Here is a 19,406-nt window from a genome sequence, read left to right as displayed (position 1 = left end):
GACCAAACTTCAGGGAGGAAAGAAAGGAAACCTGTCTCATGAAAAGCTTTTGGCAGAAAAGACAGGAGCTCTGGAGGCACTGTGCAAACTGGTTAAGAACGTCTGATACCTGGAGATCTGTCCCAATAGGCTGAAGAAGCGCTAAAAAGCAGGATGTTTTTCCAGAAGAACTGTGGTGTTAATGGTTGAAAAGGAACTCTGGAAAGCTACATCCTCACGACTGTCATGACCCGTGGGAGAGAGTAAAAGTGTGCGTTGTTGATGAGAATCATGGGCGAGATTCTCCGACACCCCGCCGGGTCGGAGAATTGCCGGGGGCTGGCGTGAATCCCGCCCCCGCCGGTTGCTTAAGTCTCCGGCACGGAGATTTGGCGGGGGCGGGAATCGCGCCGCGCCGGTTGGCGGGCCCCCACGCGCGATTCTCCGGCCCGGATGGGCCGAAGTCCCGCCGCGATCTGGCCCCGGGGGGTGCCCCCACGGTGGCCTGGCCCGTGATCGAGGCCCACCGATCCGCGGGCGGGCCTGTGCCGTGGGGGCACTCTTTCCCTTCCGCCTCCGCCACGGTCTCCACCATGGCGGAGGCAGATGAGACTCCCTCCACTGCGCATGCGTGGGAATGCTGTCAGCGGCCGCTGACGCTCCCGCGCATGCGCCGCCCGGAGATGTCATTTCCGCGCCAGCTGGCGGGGCACCAAAGGCCTTTTCCGCCAGCTGGCGGGGCGGAAATTTGTCCGGCGTCGACCTAGCCCCTTAAGGTTGGGGCTCGGCCCCTAAAGATGCGGAGCATTCCGCACCTTTGGGGTGGCGTGATGCCCGTCTGATTTGCGCCGTTTTGGGCGCCAGTCGGCGGACATCGCGCCATTTCCGGAGAATTTCGCCCCATACCTGTGAAACTCAAAGGTGAAAGTTGATGTCGGATAGAACTCCTGACCCACCCTCCATGAATAAAGAACAGCATACTACAAATGTTTAACCACCTTGTCCCACATATCTATGGGGAATGATGGTGGTACTTGTACCTGCGCAAGACATATCTTTGTCTTGTGAAGTATTATGGCCGGGATTCTCCAATCTCGCGGCCAAGTCTGATGCTGGCGTGAAAAGCGGCGCGAGCCACTCCGGCGTCAACGGGCCTCAATTGGCAGGTATTCACCCCTTCCTAGGGTGCTAGTACGGCGCCGGAGTGGTGTCCGCAGCTCCGGAGCCCGAAAGCCAGCGTGCCACAGCCGGCGTGAGTCCGTGCATGTGCACCACGGAGTCCTACAGGGGCCCGGCGCGGATGAACATAGGCCCCCCACGGAACTAGCCTGCCCGCTGATCGGTAGGCCCTGATCGCGGGCCAGGCCACCGTTGAGGCCCTACCCCGGGGTCGGATACCCCCGCCCTCCCCACCAGGACGGCTCCCGCAGCCAGAATTCCGAGGTCCCGCCGGGTGGGACCATACGTAACCCACGCCAGCGGGACTCGGCCGAACTCGGAACACTCGGCCCGGAGAATCGCCGGGGAGGGGCCGCTATCAACGGCCCCCGACCGGTGGCGGCGCTCCCCCGGGCGCCTGAGAATCGGCGGGCTGACATTGGGGCACGAGGATTCTCCGACCGGGCGCGGGGTCGGAGAATCCCAGCCTATATGCCCATTAATTCATGTTTAATTTGCATCGATTCTGGTTCACGTTAAAGTAAAAGCTACAAAGATTTGTAACTTATTGGGGGTCATTCAATAAACGGGCTTATTTTGGTTTATGGTTTCCCCACAGTGATGGAACAAGCTCAAGGAGCTGACTGGCCTACTTCTGTGTCTATGTTGGCACCCTCCATTGCTGACCATCTAAAATTAGAGTAGGTCAACTGATGCTTTTCCACTGGCAGGCATCTGCATCATTAGATGCAAATGCCAGCCCCCATCTTGCATCAAACGCAGTAAAGTACTCACTCATACCCTAGTAAATGCCTCAGCTCAATTGCCTCAAGTGACTCTCTTGTTGAGTCTGCAAATCTGGCTTAAGGCAGAAACAAAGCAACTACCCACCCTCCAAGTTGGAACGTGAGAGGGGCTAAGAGATGCAATTGCAATACATTTATTCCACCATATTCTTTAAAGAAAGATGGATTTCAACGCAATGCAGAGGCCACGGAAAGTAAATTAGAACAATTATGTTTTATAGATTTCTATCAATAATCAAAATATAAGGGCATTGAGAGATTTCTTACAAGTGTACAGTGCCATTACATATTGAAATGCATTTCCGCACTGACAGCTGAAAATAAGCGTCTATTGACAAGAAAATTCTGATTTACCACCTATGTAGAACGATAAATATCCATTGTGTGGGCTGAATTATGGATAACGCCTTTTAATTTAATACATGAAGTTGGCCTTTCTTTTCGTTCTTGTAATCGAGGATACACATTATTGACTTTCAATTATATAATGAGGCGTGTTACAGGCTCCAGAGGCATTCCCTCCTCCCTTTCCTTATTTTGTAGCTGGACTTTATTTGAGATCATACCGAAAGGAAAAAGGAGATATGTCCTGCATGCACAATCATGCTTCCTCATGATTTCACCAATCCCTACTCAGGCACTGGACTTATCTGCAAGCATAGGCCATGAACCAGGTCCTCTATCTAGTCTATTAAAAATTAAAATTTGATCATTTAAGTTATTTAGTTACAAAATGGTCTCTCTACAGTGGATTCATTATTATGTGAGAGGCTTCAGATATGTTGTTATCAATCAGCTTTTGAGAAGCTACCAGTTTCATTTTCTCTTACTTTGCCATGTTTATCTATGAATTAAAGTTTCAGTGTGCGTTGCACCCTACAAGTGTATCCTGCTCAAACTACACTTGCAAGAGAACTAACCTTGGGGGCGGCATGGTGGCACAATGGTTAGCACTGCTGCCTCACAGCGCCAGGGACCTGGGTTCAATTCCAGCCTTGGGTGACTGGGTGGGTTTTCTCCGGGTGCTCCGGTTTCCTCCCATAGTACAAAGATGCGCAGGTTAGGTGAATTGGCTATGTTAAATTACCCCTTAGTGTAAAATAAAGGTTAGGTGGGGTTACGGGAATAGGGTGGGGCCTGGGTGGGGTGCTCCTTCGGAGGGTCGGTGCAGACATGATGGGCCGAATGGCCTCCTTCTGCACTGTAGGAACTCTATGATTCTATGATATGAACCTCAATAAAATGAGAATAAGAGAATTTCAGAACCAATGTAAAATTATGCTTAAAAAACAGAAAAACCTAAGAAGGATGTAATAAACCGAGTAAAGAAAAATACAAATGCAAAGGGCAAAGGAGCTGAAATTTGATAGCCCCCGAAAATAGACATGGTGATCAAAATGTGGGATTAACCTGTGTCTGTTGCTTCCGATGCAGGCAGCAGGTAACTTGGTGCTGCCTGTACATTACTTAAAAGCAGCTTGCAGCCAGTACTAAATACATTATTGAGTTGTTGAGCACCTCAGTCGAGCCTCCAAAATTGTGAGAGGGTAGCACCACTTCAAGCTGCCCTGCATCGTGCATTGTGGCTGGAAGAGGTGGTGAAAGCCATTATGGACCTCATTCTGACACGGAAAAATATATCATAACAGCACAATTTGGGAGAGAGCAGGCTCCAAGATTTTCTAATGTTATATTGAAGGCCTTGGTGCAGAGCTCCTAGAGGCTCTCCAGGCAAACTCTGAAAAGGCAGTGGGATCAGAGAGCTGTTAATGGCAGGATTTCAGCCCAAGGACCTGAATACAGAGCCATAAGAAGTTCAATGATCTCACACGAGATATCAGGATCTGTTAATACAAGTTCAAAAACCATATCACACTAACTGGCCAACAATAGCCTTTGCAACTGCGCTCATCATTCACCAACCAACAATGTCAATCAGGACTCATACATAACATTGATAGTTTTACCTCACCCTCGCACAGTTTTACCTCACCCTCGCACTGCAAATCTCACAACCACATCTCACTGGACACACTATTTAACCATGGCAGCAATATCACCAAACAAATTGCACTACATTCACTGAAACACTTCACTCTCTCTCTCTTTCAGGAAAAGGTGACACACTAGAGACAGCAGATGCTAACCAGTGGAGACAGAAACAGCTGCATATCCTTACTGCCTTATCCACCATTCAAACTGGCAACTTGTTCTACAGGTACATTTGGGAAACAAGGAACCAGTCCTTTTCTGCTCTTACATAACTTGTAAGTGCAAGCCCTGTTTTTTTAAAATTCTTTCATGGGATGGGGGCATTGCTAGCCAGGTCACCATGTGTTGCCATCCTTAATTGCCCTTGAACTGAGTGGCTTGATCAGTTACATCAGTGGGCAGTTAAGAGTCAACTACATTGATGTGGGTCTTGCGTCACATGTAGACTGGGTAAGGATGGCCTACAAGTGAAAACTGGACACAATATTCTAACTGAAGCTTAACCAAGGACAAATGGCATGCTTTACCTTTTAGGGAATTTCCTGTAACTACAACCTGGTTTACCTATAGCTTTGTGGCAATGCCCACAAACAGTCCGTGTGACGCATAAATATAAGTATCTCTCCCTTTCACCATGTTTTGCTCTCTGTAGGGTTTGTACCTATTTAACATTAGGCAAGTCATGCAAGTAATCCTACACTATTCGAAGTTAAACATTATTTACCAAGCAGAGGCCCATTCACCCAATGGATTGAGATCTGTTTTCAGATTTTAGCGTTGTCTGCCGTTCCAATATTCACAAACTATAAACCAGGTAGGGAAGGGCTGGTTTAGCTCAGTGGGCTAGACAGTTGGTTTGTAATGCAGAACAAGGCCAGCAGTGCGGGTTCAATTCCTGTACCAGCTTACCCGAACAGGCGGCAGAATGTGGCGACTAAGGGCTTTTCACAGTAACTTCATACTTGTGACAATAAAAGATTATTATACATATTGGTATAATCCCCAACATCCATGTCTAACTCATGAAAAAAACAGTAAACAACAAAGACAGTCAAAACATTGAATTGTCCAGTAATTTGATTTAAATTGCTTCAAATTAGCAGTAGACGATAAAACTATATGAAACAATATTAAGTTTAGGAAGGAAATACATAAATTCCACCAACAATGTATGGTGGCACAGGGTTTAGCACTGCTGCCTCATGCGCCAGTGACCTGGGATCGATTCTTGCCTTGGGTGACTGTCTCTGTGAAGTTTGTACGAAAAAAGAGACAGAGAGATGGACAGATTTAGCAAGGAAATTCCAGATTTCACAGCCACCAGTGTTGAAGCAACTAAATTTGGGAATGTTCAAAGAGACCAGAAGTAGAGGCATGCCGATAAGTCAGAGGGTTGTATGGTGGGAGATTATCGAGATAGGGAGATTTGAGGCCATAGAAGAATTTAAAAACAAGGATAAAATTTTTAAGAGACATAAAAAGGGAAAGTGAAGCTTTTTGTTAGACCCCATCAACCAGTAAACCAAATGAGAGGAGAGTTATAATATTTGGGGTGGGGTCTGGTTGAAGTCGACAATTTTGTTTTCATGGAAAAATGGACAGAATCTTGAATATTATTCCCAAAACACAAGGAAAGTCATATCATGAACCATGTAATGTGGTTTACGCAGATTACAGTTTGTCATAAACACCCAAAATCAGTGTCTAATATATATTGTGTTATATAGTATAACAACCTCTATTATAAATCCATGACTAAACAATGCCAGAGTAGATCTATAAAAATTACACATTTATGGCATTAGGTATTTTGCCATATTACAGAAAACAATGTCATAGCTAATACAAATATTCTTCATTAATGTGTGTAAACTATGTACTGAAAGCTATCTTACCTTTTCCCATCCTCATCTCTCTTTTTCCAGCTTCTCCAGGTGAAGGTTGACTCCGAATGGTGTCCATACTCCTCCAAGATTGCAATAGAGGCCTTACACTTGCTTTTCCTTCAGATCTGCTTTTAGATCTTCTCTTAGAGTCTTCCCTAATTCTCAGCTGCAATTGGTCCTGATTGGAAATGATGGTAGGGGAAATGCTCTCCTGGTTTACTGGATTAGCATCTGCAATTTGGCAATTTACTTCTAGATTTACTGCTTCCTGCTGTACACTTAACTCAGATTCCAATCTCTTCTTTTCCTTCTGAAACTCTGCTTCCTTCCTTTTATTCTCCTCCTCACGTTTCCTACAATTAAAGACAAGAGAAACAAGCTATACGTTGAGTACCCCTTATTCGGAATTCCAAAATTCAAAAAGTTCTGAAAAATGCATTTTTTCAGTGTCGGCTGTTACAAGCACTGTGCCGTTCCTGTAGCCGAACACACGTGCGTGTGTATATCCTTCCGATTGACGGCATGGGTTTGTGGCCCTGAAAGAATTGAACCTGATACCCGATTCCCTGATACACAACACTGACCACCAACTCCGAGCAGTGTCCGAGGATCTTTGTAGCTTGGTATTCCAAAATTCGAAACATTCTCGGCCCCAAGCATTTTGAATAAAGGATACTCAACCTGTAGTAGCTTGTTAAAGGTGAAAAAAGATGAATAGGTGGTTTCAGATAGTATAAGATGCCATCACACCTGACAACATATCGATTGCATGAAAGGAATCAATGGCTTTCATAAATATTATCAAACATTGGTTAGACCGCATTTAAAGAACGGTGTCGTAATTATATAAAAAAACTTTGGATGCACTGCAGAGGGTGCAGAGGCTATTTACAAGGATGATATCAGTAATATGTGGGTATATACATCAGGAAAAGATTGACAGGGTAGGTCTCTTTTCTCTCAAAAAAAGCCGAGGAGTGATATAATAGAGGTTTTTAAAATTATGAAAGATTTTATGCAATATTTCTTCTTTTAAAAAAAAATATTTTTATTCTCCTTTTTCACATTTTCGCCCAAATTTACACCCACCAACAATAAACAATAATCAGTAACAAATATGTCAATCCCCATATCAATAACCACAATCTCATCCTCCCACCAAACCCCAAACATTAGCCCGCATGTTCATATAAACAAATGACTAAAAGGAATCAGGAATCACCCATAGTCACCATTAACACACACAGTCCCCTCACCCCAACTCTCCCACCCACCCCCTCCAACTAATGTTCGATGTTATCCAGTTCTTGAAAATGCATAATGAATAATGCCCATGAATTGTAGAACCCCTCCATCCTTCCCCTCTATCCAAACATAACCTTCTCAAGAGTCAAGAATTCCAACAGGTCCCTCCACCACGCCGCAATGTTTCTTCTTGTGGGGAAAATCATAACAAGAAGCCATCAACATAACATAGTCACCAGGAAATCCAGGAGGGAATTCAGAAGAAATCTCTTACCTAAAGAGAGGTTAAAGTGAATAAGGCAGGTGCATTTAAGGAGAAGCCGTGGGGCAGCACGGTAGCATAGAGCATAGTGGGGCAGCATGGTAGCATAGTGGTTAGCACAGTTGCTTCACAGCTCCAGCGTCCCAGGTTCGATTCCCGGCTGGGGTCACTGTCTGTGCGGAGTCTGACGTTCGCCCCGTGTCTGCGTGGGTTTCTTCCGGGTGCTCCGGTTTCCTCCCACAGTCCAAAGATGTGCAGGTTAGGTGGATTGGCCATGCTAATTTGCCCTTAGGTTAGGTGGGGTTACTGGGATAGGGTGGAGGTGTGAGCTTAAGTGGGGTGCTCTTTCCAAGAACCGGTGCAGACTCGATGGGCCGAATGACCTCCTTCTGCATTGTAAATTCTATGATCTATGATATGAGGGAGAAGGGAATAGATGGTTACAGTCGTATACACGAGGACAGATGGGAGGAGGCTTCAGTACAGTATAAACACTGGCATGGATTGGTTGGGCCAAAAGGCCTGTTTCTGTGTTGCATACCCTTTGTAATATAATTGATTTATGAATCAAATGCTGCCAGGAAGCACTGATCAGAAAATCATCTGCTCACAGTCAACTTATCCAATTATTAGTTGAATGGAAAATGAAAATCTTCAGGCCTGCAAATTCCCAATCACACTGCCCCTCACCAGGAGCACCTGCATGGGCAAATCAGTTCTATAAGTTTATATTAAAATAATGTTATGATTTAGGATTACTAGATCCTATTGTCTATTGTAGACATAAGTGGATTAGGCTGTGCCAGAGAGGATGGGCTAGAAACCTGATGATCCCAATTTAAATTTTCCCTGCCCCTTACAAGGTACCCCAAGTATCTCACTCAAATTGACATTCTTAATGTATAAATAGCGTGGTTAAGTTATTTGACTCGAAGCTAGGCATTGCCTTTAAGTCATTGGCCAGGGTATATTCTCACTTCCAAGCACAGTCTCTACAATAGCAATTAGGAGAAGCAATACTGGCTCAATTTTGTCCATTCTAATGTTGTTATTTACTGGCCTGGATTTTTATTTACCTGACCTACTGCGGGTTTGCAAGGCCTGGGAGACCCATGGAAGTCAGGATTTCTTGCACATGTTGGAGGTTTAACCCAAAAATGTGTGTGTGACATCACCAATTTGTTCCTTGTCCAGAAACCAGCCTGACTGATAGGCTTGGGGGAGGCAACTGAACTGGGGGGCAGGAGAAAGGAATGTATCAAACCCGCAGTGACTGCCGATTCTGGGGTCCTGGGCTGGAGGAGGAGGTTGGTAGCCTTTACAATTGGAAGGGGGCAGATAGGGTCAGTTTGGAAGCATGGGAGGGAGCTAATTGGTGGCCTGGCAGGTGACGGGGAAGTAATAGGTCTGAGTTTAGAGTGGGGAATTTGACGGGGTGGGGAATCAGAGGCCTAATAGGGAAGGTCAATCATGGGAGTTCTCCAGGCAGGCCTCTGGATCCAGCAGGTTGGTGAAAAACACTCGGCTCTTGAGTCCAACAAGCCCTTAAAGTATTGGAGTTGCAGGGTTTCCCAGAGGTCTCAGAAACCCAGTCAACCATGTTAAAGTTGAAGAACAAAGTTTGTCAGAATTTTTCAAATGCCAACACGCCTCTTTTGAGCAGGTTGGTAATCCACCCACCTTTGTTAAACCTACAAATGGGTGAGCTCGAGGCAGAAATCTGAATTTTAGGACTTTAACCCCCACCTGATCTAAACCAGCTCTTTTTTTGGTTAAAAGTCTCCACATTTTATCTTCTTTGCTGCCTCAACTAGAATCACCTAAAACAGCACAGACCAGGGATGAAATCTGGAAATTTTGAAAGTCAGCATAGATAAAAATCACTGCCTGTGTTTAAAATTGACCGTAGTCTGTGAGCAACCATAAGCATCTCGCTCAGCTTAGAGAGAGAGCTAGAGAGAGAGCTGGAGAGAGAGAGAGAGCTGGAGAGAGAGTGAGAGAGCGAGAGAGAGCTAGAGAGAGAGTGAGAGCTGGAAAAAGAGAGAGAGAGATATCTGGATAGAGATCGAGAGAGGGAAGTGGTTATGGCTGGAGGGATAGCACTCAGCATCAAGCATTGGATTGGATTATTATCATGTGTACCGAGGTACAGTGAAAGGTATTTTTCTGTGAGCAGCTCAAACAGATCATTAAGTACAATAAAATAAAAGGAAAATACATAATAGGGCAACACAAGGTACACAATGTAAATACATAGACACCGGCATCAGGTGAAGCATACAGGGGTGTAGTATTAATCAGGTCAGCCCATAAGAGGATCATTTAGGAGTCTGGTAACAGCAGGGAAGAAGCTGTTTTTGAATCTGTTTGTGCGTGTTTTCAGACTTTGAATCTCCAGCCCGATGGAAGTTGGAAAAGTGAGTAAGCCGGGTGAGAGGGGTCTTTGATTATGCTGCTCGCTTTCCCCAGGCAACGGGAGGTATAGATGGAGTCAATGGATGGGAGGCAGGTTCGTGGGACGGACTGGGCTGTGTTCACGACTCTCTGAAGTTTCTTGCGGTCCTGGGCTGAGTAGTTGCCATACCAGGCTGTGATGCAGCCAGATAGGATGCTTTCTATGGTGCATCTGTAAAAGTTGGTAAGGGTTAATGTGGGCATGCCTAATTTCCTTAGTTTCCTGAGGAAGTACAGGCACTGTTGTGCTTTCTTGGTGATAGCGTTGACATGGGTGGACCAGGACAGATTTTTGGTGATGTGCACCCCTAGGAATTTGAAGCTGTTATCCATCTCCACCTCGGCCCCGTTGATGCAGACATAGCTGACCAGGAATTTATCCCACTTTTACCATCTGCCATGGGCAGGATTAGCAGGTTGATTATCAACCTGTTTTGCTGCTTCATGAAGCTCCTTCTGTGGCCAACAAGTCCTAGAATAGGACTTGAATCCAGAGCTCAGAGGCAGGAATGCTATGAGAGCACTGGACATTCTACTTACTTACTGAATCTTTAGAGTTGGAAAAGGGGATTATGAAATGGGGCATGAGTATTTTCTAAATGATTCCAACAAAGTTTAACAGGGTGGTAACGTAATGGTATTGTCATGGACTAGTAATCCAGAGGCCTGAGATAGTGTTCTGGAGATATGGGTTCAAATCTCACAATGGCAGTTGGTCGAATTTAAATTCAATTAAGAAATAATAATGGTAGTCTCAGTAATGGTTACAAAGGCAACTATCATTGATCGTTGTAAAAAAACATTTGGTTTACATGCACTTTAAGGGAGGAAATCTGCCATCCTTACCAGGTCTGGCCTATCCAGGTCCACAACAATATGGTTGACTCTGAAATAGCCTAACAAGCCAATCAGTTCGAGGACAATTAGGGATGGGCAACATTGACTGACTTTGCCAGTGAAACGCACAAAGTAGAAAAATACAGATTAAACTGCTTTTGCAGTCGGTGACAATGAAAGAGGTTAAAGATGCATATCCTCTACAGAATGAATGTTGACTGTGTACTGTACTCTGAGGAGAATTGTGGAGTCAGGAAATAAACAAAAGATTATTATTTAGATAGCTCATGAACACACCGAAATTCGGGGATTTGTCAGGGGCTCAAAGGATCGGGACGCAACTGAGGAGTTTCATCGAGCGGGGCTCCACAGTGCAGGAAATGGGACTAAGTGCAGTCGTGGCCGTGGGTTCCCTGCTGTAGCTCCATATCTAACCAGAGTTATGTTACTCGACAGTGGTGTGTTTTGCGGCACTGCAAGCGGCAGGAAATATACAGCTAAATGCACTCACTGTGGGACATAGTTCTCATTTAATTTGATTGCTCCCTAAATGCGGTTAGATAGCGGTGGGGAACTCGCCGACAGAGCTGAGGAGAAACTCCCTGCAAAATCCACCACAAATGACACTTAGAAACTTTTCCATTAGATTGCGCCCTAGATTTCTTATATAAACCACAATTATTCTACAAACAAGTCAAACTAACCAACCAACATGACATGACGTTCAGAAAGTGACCCAGTTCAAATTAAAAACAGTAAGGACAGAATTTAATGACCCTGCCAGAAGTTTGCAGCTGATTAATAACCACTTAAGAGCTGCTTCTTGCCTGGCCTCATTTTTGAGTGAATAGGAATGAGTTCAGGGGCAAGGGGGAAACCTAGCAGAATTCCCCTGCTCAGGCGGGAAGGAGTGGGGCTCTCTCAAGGGACTTTTTCCACATTGGGCACCCCCAATGTCTGTCGCCCATGGGTGCTTCCACCCCACCCCTGACCTCTCCACCAAGACACCCAATCCCCTCTCTGTCCTTTGGGACTTAGGTTGTGGGGATTGTTTGCAGTTCCATTTCTGGCCACTGCTGCTGCTGGGGCTACAGAGCTGCTGGCCAATTGGTGGCTGCAGGGCTGCCGATCTCAGCGGCTTGCATTACGCGCCAATACTTCAGGTGGCAGGGTGAGAAACCCAACCATCTGAAAAATACTGTCCTAAGTCTCTGAAACTAAATGCAATTGTATATTATTTGGGTGTTTAATTGTTATCAAGTGTTGGATATTGATGAGGACTCACCTGTACTGATATTAGAAGCAGGCAGAAACTGTGATTATAGGATTGGAGGTGCATGATATGTTATGTGTATCTCCATAAATAAAAGCCTGTATGCATAAAGGTGTGGCTCCAATTCTATCTTTCACTGTCTGGCCAAGTTCAAGCATGGAGCACTGCAATTCTTACATCATTGGTTATATAAAATCAACAAAATAAAACAATATTGAAACATCTGATTCTGCACCCTCACATTAAAAGAAAACCAACAAGACTAAACTGACAGGAAAAAAAAGCATGATTTTGTTGTATTAAATCTACAAACCTGACAGTTACATCCTGGAGCACTCTGCACAGTAGAAATATCAGAGGCATCTGTGTGACGAAGCATTTAAATGTACAAAACACTATCCTTCAATAACTTTGCTGTTGCTTTTCTTTGTACTTTGTGCTATTACTTGCAATTCATCACTGGAATACTGACGGACAGTAAATGTCATATTATGTAGAATTCTGTTCTGCTGGCAAATGATTGATTAATGCTAATACATGGTACTGCAACCGTCACATTAGCACAAACCACAGCAAATGACAAGCTACTTATGTAATGTGTCATCATCATTTGCCAAGATCCATGCCAATGACGGCTGATGTCTGTTCAGTGTTATCTGTCATGGTAGACTCCAAACTTTATCTGTCATTGCTATCTGGTTGTATTTGTTCCATAAGGAGAACTGATTATACCTGGTGTCTTGAATCCAGTTAATTGATCTTAACCCTGGATGTCTGGCAGGTGATGGCTAGCAGCAATCCCTGCGGCTCTGATCAGTATGTCTACTGTTGAATATAACCATTGACATGGTACAAACAGATTGTAATTCTTCCTTCACAGTGATATGGGGAATAGATTCAAGCGCTTGACTCTACTCGTCTATCAATAAAATCAATCCTACTGTTTACAAATGAGTCTTCAATCGTGACAGGAAAAAAACATGAAGTCTGGAGCTAAATGGATACCACATACAAAGATTCTACATAATAAAAAAGGCCACTTATTATCTTTACTTCATATGAACATGAGCTAAAGATAGTTGTGAAAGATAATTACCCGTAACTAATATCCACATAGAAGGCTGTGTTGTATAAGTCGAACCAGGGCAGAGAATTACAATCTATCATCTTTTCAGTGCAAGTTCTTTGAAAATCTAATTCCTCAGAATACTGGACCAAAGCAAGAGATTCCCTCAGTCCATTTCACATGAAAAAGTTACCCAAAGAGGCTCTGTATTGCAGATAATATTAGGAAGATACAAATAGAAACTTTAATCATAGCCACATTATTCCACCCCCTCCCCATTATCCAAAGAAAATAACAAATGATCCCATCTAGTCTTTTTGGGGTGGTTGTGGGGGGGGGGGGGGGGGGGGGGTAGGGTGAGAGTGAAGAATGAAATAACTAAAAACAATGGCTCTAACAGTGCTGTGCCATGTGATGAGGATGCATATTTGTAACATCAAAAACCGTCTTGATTAGAGCTGAAGCCATTTGCAGAGATAGAGCGATAAAATAAGACAGGATTAATCACCCTCTCCAGATCAGATCAGATTCGTACAGTTAGGCAGGCGGTGAACACCCAGTGTGGCTCTGATTTGTGCCAGAAAAATTGGAAAAATAAAATTTTATGGCAGAAGAAAAATTATTTCAACAAATTTTACATGTTGATTCTTAAGAGAACGTTTCCAAAATAACACATGATCAAGATAGTAAAAATGAATCAAAAAAAGTAACCTATCGAAACCAATAACATGACAGAAGAATGAATGGGAAATTCAATTGATATTTTTGACAAATTTAGCGCCTATCACAAGGAATAGCATCAATGTATTAGGGAATTGAATCTTTTTCTATTTTGAGAATTCAATAACATTCAATCCCATATCAAGGAGCAGAGGACAAGTTCAGAATAAAGTACTGACTTAAACGTCCCCTAGCAATTTGCTTTAAACCCAACCTCAGATCAGTGCTATTTGATCCGTATTGCATTCTTGTGGTCTCGGAGTAAGACCAACAATCCAGTTCAAAGTCATATTAAATTATGGACAACTTGTATGCACTTGCAATCAGTAGAAATTTGCTTGAATTTGTGCAGTCATATAAACATTCAAATTAGGAGCAGGAGTAGGCCCTTTGAGTCTGCTCTTTCATTCAATAAGATCATGGCTGATCTAATATAACTTCAATCCCGCATTCCTGCCTACTTCCGATAACCTTTCTCCCCCTTGTTAATCAAGAATCTATCTAGTTCTGCCTTAAAAATATTCAGACTCTGCTTTCACTGCCTTTTGAGGAAGAGAGTTCCAGAGATTCGCAACACTCTGAGAAGAAATTTTTCCTCATCTCGGTCTTAAATGAGTAACCCTTTATTGTTAAACAATGACCCCTGGTTCTAGATCCACCCACAAGAGGAAACATTCTCTCCACATCCACCCTAACAATGCCCCTCAGGATCTTAACGGTTTCGATCAAGTCACCGCTTACTCTTCTAAACTCTAGTGGATACAAACCTAACCTCTCCAACCTTTCCTCATAAAACAACCCACCCATTCCTGGTATTAATTTAGTAAACCTTCTTTGAACTGCTTATAACATAATTACATATTTCCTTAAATAAGGACACCAATACTGTACACAGTACTCCAGATGTGGCTTCCCCAATGCCCTGTACAACTGAAGCATAATCTTGGATTGGATTGGATTTGTTTATTGTCACGTGTACCGAGGTACAGTGAAAAGTATTTTTCTGCGAGCAGCTCAACAGATTATTAAGTACACGAGAAGAAAAGGGAATAAAAGAAAATACATAATAGGGCAACACAACATATACAATGTAACTACATAAGCACTGGCATCGGATGAAGCATACAGGGTGTAGTGTTAATGAAGTCAGTCTATAAGAGGGTCATTTAGGAGTCTGGTGACAGTGGGGAAGAAGCTGTTTTTGGGTCTGTTCGTGCGTGTTCTCAGACTTCTGTATCTCCTGCCCGATGGAAGAAGTTGGAAGAGTGAGTAAGCCGGGTGGGAGGGATCTTTGATTATACTGCCCGCTTTCCTCAGGCAGCGGGAGATGTAGATGGAGTCAATGGATGGGAGGCAGGTTTGTGTGATGGACTGGGCGGTGTTCACGACTCTCTGAAGTTTCTTGCTTTCCTGGGCCGAGCAGTTGCCATACCAGGCTGTGTTGCAGCCCGATAGGATGCTTTCTATGGTGCATCTGTAAAAGTTGGTAAGAGTCAATGTGGACATGCCGAATTTCCTTAGTTTCCTGAGGAAGTATAGGCGCTGTTGTGCTTTCTTGGTGGTAGCGTCGACGTGGGTGGACCAGGACAGATTTTTGGAGATGTGCACCCCATGGAATTTGAAACTGCTAACCTTCTCCACATGCTGACAGGGGTGTGTACAGTACTTTGCTTCCTGAAGTCAATTACCAGCTCTTTAGTTTTGCTGGCATTGAGAGAGAGATTGTTGTCGCTACACCACTCCACTAGGTTCTCTATCTCCCTCCTGTATTCGGACTCATCGTCATTCGAGATCCGGCCCACTATGGTCGTATCGTCAGCAAACCTGTAGATGGCGTTGGAACCAAGTTTTGCCACGCAGTCGTGTGTGTACAGGGAGTAGAGTAGGGGGCTAAGTACGCAGCCTTGCGGGGCGCCGGTGTTGAGGACTATTGTGGAGGAGGTGTTGTTGTTCATTCTTACTGATTGTGGTCTGTTGGTCAGAAAATCGAGGATCCAGTTGCAGAGTGGGGAGCCAAGTCCTAGGTTTTGGAGCTTTGATATGAGCTTGGCTGGGATTATGGTGTTGAATGCGGAGCTGTAGTCAATAAATAGGAGTCTAATGTAGGAGTCCTTGTTTTCGAGATGCTCTAGGGATGAGTGTAGGGCCAGGGAAATGGTGTCTGATGTGGACCGGTTGCAGCGGTATGCGAATTGCAGTGGATCAAGGCATTCTGGGAGTATGGAGGTGATGCGCTTCATGATCAACCTGTCGAAGCACTTAATTACGACTGAAGTCAGGGCCACTGGTCGGTAGTTATTGAGGCACTTTGCCTGGTTCTTCTTTGGTACCGGTATGATGGTGGTCTTCTTGAAGCAGGTGGGGACCTCGGCGTGGAGTAGGGACAGGTTAAAGATGTCCGTGAATACCTCTGCCAGCTGGTCTGCGCAGGCTCTGAGTGCACGACCAGGGGTCCCGTCGCCTTCCGAGGGTTCACTTTCAGGAAGGCCAATCTGACTTCGGAAGCTGTGATGGTGGGTATGGGTGAATTATGGGCTGCTGGGGCACTCGCCAGCGGATTGTTGGTTACCTGCTCGAACCGAGCATAGAATGCATTGAGTTCATCGGGGAGCGTGCGCTACTGCCAGAAATACTGTTCGGCTTTGCTTTGTAGCCCGTTATGTTGTTTAGTCCTTGCCACAACCGCCAAGAGTCTGTCTGTGACTCTAGCTTGGTTTGATATTCTCTCTTGGCATTCCGGATGGCTTTGCGGAGGTCGTACCTGGATTTCTTGTATAGGTCAGGGTCGTCTGCCTTGAACATCTCAGATCTGTCCTTCAGTAGGGAGTCAATCTCGTGATTGAGCCATGGTTTCTGGTTGGGGAACGCACGTACTGCTTTCTTTGGCACGCAGTCGTCCACACATTTGCTGATGAAGTCTGTGACGGTGGTGGCATACTCATTTAAGTTGGTCGCTGAGTTCTTAAATATGGACCAGTCCACTGTCTCTAAGCAGTCACGTAAGAGCTCTTCTGTCTCCTCGGACCAGCACTGCACAACCTTCTTAGCTGGATTCTCCCGCTTGAGTTTCTGCTTGTATGCCGGGAGAAGGAGCACCGTCTTATGGTCTGATTTCCCAAAGTGCGGTCGGGGGATGGAACGGTAGGCGCCCTTGATTTTTGAGTAGCAGTGGTCAAGAGTGTTGTCGTCCCTGGTGGGACAGGAGATGTGCTGGTAGAATTTTGGCAGTACACTCGAGGTTGGCCTTGTTAAAGTCTCCGGCCACGATGAACAAGGCCTCCGGGTGTTCTGTTTCGTAGTTGTTTATTACTGTGTATAGTTCATCCAGCGCCTTCCTCACCACTGCCTGGGGTGGGATGTAGACCGCTGTGATAATGGCTGAAGTGAACTCAGGTGGAAGATAATACGGGCGGCACTTCACGGTCAGGTATTCCAGGTCTGGGAGCAGTAGGTCGCCAGAGTCGCCACATCCAAGCACCAGGAGGAGTTGATGAGGAGGCAAACCCCTCCACCCTTCGCTTTGCCTGATGATGCCGTGCGGTCCGCCTGGTGAATTGAGAAGCCTTCAGGTTGTATGGCACAGTCCGGTGAGGCAGGGGTGAGCCATGTCTCCGTGAAACAGAGCACACAGCAGTCTCTTACTTCCCTCTGAGAGGTAAGTCTGGCGTTAAGTTCATCCAGCTTGTTTTCGATCGCTTGGACCTTTGCCAGGAGTATGCTGGGGAGAGGCTCCATACTTTTGTAATCAATTCCCCTCACAATAAATGATAACATCCTATTGGCTTTCCTAATTACTTGCTGTACCTGTATACTAGCCTTTTATGATTCATGCACAAGGATGCCCAGATTCCACTGAACCTCAGAGCTATGCAATCTGTCACCATTTAGCAACTGTGTGGAGTCTGCACGTTCTCCCCGTGTCTGCGTGGGTTTCCTCCGGGTGCTTCAGTTTCCTCCCCAAAGACCCGAAAAACGTGCTGTTAGGTGATTCGGACATTCTGAATTCTCCCTCTGTGTGCCGGAACAAGTGCCGGAATGTGGCGACTAGGGGATTTTCACAGTAACGTCATTGGAGTGCTAATGTAAGCCTACTTATGACACCAATAAAGATAATTATTATTAAGATTCTCTTTTATTCTTCCTGCCAAAATTGACAATTTCACATTTGTCCACATTATATTCCATTTGCCTGAGTTTTGCCCACTTACTTAACCTATTTCTGTCCCGTTGCAACTTCCTTCCAGCCCCTTCATATTTGACTTTCCTACCTATCTTTGTGTCATCAGCAAATTTAGCAACCGTTATCTTCAGTTCCTCATCCAAGTCATTTATATAAATTATAAAAGCTGAGGCCTCAGTACTGATACCTATGGCACACCACTTGTCACACTCTGCCAATCAGAGAAATACCTATTGATGTCATCTGTTTCCTGTTAGCTCACCAATCTTCTACCCGTGCCAATGTTACCCCTTACACCGTGACATTTTATTTCACAGAATAACCTTTGATGTGGCACTTTATCAAATGCCTTCTGGAAATCCAAGTACAGTAGATCCACTGGTTGGTTCCCCTTTACCCACAGCATATGTGATTCCTTCAAAGAACTCCAACAAATTGGTTAAACATGAATTCCCTTTCACAAAACCAAGGTGAGTCTGCCTGAATGCCGTGAATTTTTCCAAGTGGCCTGCTATAACATCTTTAGTAGTGGCTTCTAACATTTTTCCTATGGCCGATATTAGGCTAACCGGCCTATAGTTTCCTGCTTTCTGTCTCCCTCCCTCTTTGAATAAAGGAGTTACATTTGCTACCGTACAATCTTATGGAACCTTCCCCAGATCTAGGGATTTTGGAAAATTAAAACAAATGCATCAACGATTTAATTAGACATTTCTTTTAAGAATTTAGAGTGACATCCATCCGGACCCGGGGATTTATTAGCCCGCAGACCCAACAATTTCCTCAGCACCATATCCCAGGTGATTGTAATTTTCCTGAGTTCCTCCGTCCCTTCCATTTCCTGATTTACAGCTATTTTTGGGATGTTACTTGTATCCTCCATAGTGAAGGAGGGAGGGTCACAGAGCAATGAGTTGCGCCATTCCTGAAGTGGTCCCAATCGCGAGAGAAGCGCCTAACGGCCGCTACCGGCTTTTAAATTGAGAATGGCGGCCATTGCTGCCTTTTAAATGAAACAAAATGAAGCTGTGTGCAGTCTTCCGGCCAAAAGCGGCAGCAGTGAGCAGGTCACGCGCCCTGTAGGTACACTTGACATCAAGCGCTCTCCATATACGTGCTTCTGGCGCCAAATCACAGACAGAGCTGCTTTCATTTTCTAGCTGCTGGCAAGCAAGGCTAGAGGACTGTGACGATGGAACATTTTCTTACAAGTAAGAGATGGCCAGAGATTCAAATAGGCAGTTTTCCTACTGGACATAATCTCACAACAGAATCTGGTGGAGACAGTTGCGCAGGAGAGTCCAGGGCAGGAAAGAGCATGCTAATGTTAGCTCTGTGCAGAGCTCCAGGACCTCTTAACAGTCTACAAAGAAGAAACTTAACTCGGAAACAAAGAAGTATAAAGATGATTTCTTGAGTTATAGTTTTGTTAAATGTGCCAATGCAAATCAGGATGCAAAGTCCATGTCTATTATATGCAGGGAAGTACTGGGAAATGAGAAAATTAGATTTTGAAAGAGAAGTGGTGGGTGAAAAATTCCTTTTATG

The 19,406-nt window shown here is 44.8% G+C and overlaps 1 protein-coding gene across 12 annotated transcripts in view; it reads right to left on the bottom strand.

Moving 5' to 3' along the window:
* Positions 1 to 19,406, bottom strand: part of invs (inversin) — a 498,042-nt gene that overhangs the window by 151,401 nt on the left and 327,235 nt on the right. For all 12 annotated transcript variants that reach the window (XM_072508926.1, XM_072508929.1, XM_072508921.1 and 9 more), the window contains one exon: positions 5,831 to 6,174. In XM_072508926.1, coding sequence (XP_072365027.1) covers positions 5,831 to 6,174 — 344 coding nt within the window. The remainder of the gene's footprint in view (positions 1 to 5,830; positions 6,175 to 19,406) is intronic.

The sequence above is a fragment of the Scyliorhinus torazame genome, chromosome 6 (genome assembly GCF_047496885.1).
Source record: "Scyliorhinus torazame isolate Kashiwa2021f chromosome 6, sScyTor2.1, whole genome shotgun sequence".
In the NCBI taxonomy this organism is placed as follows: domain Eukaryota; kingdom Metazoa; phylum Chordata; class Chondrichthyes; order Carcharhiniformes; family Scyliorhinidae; genus Scyliorhinus; species Scyliorhinus torazame.
The sequence above is the reverse complement of the archived record's forward strand: the minus strand, read 5'-3'. Positions and strand labels throughout refer to the sequence as shown.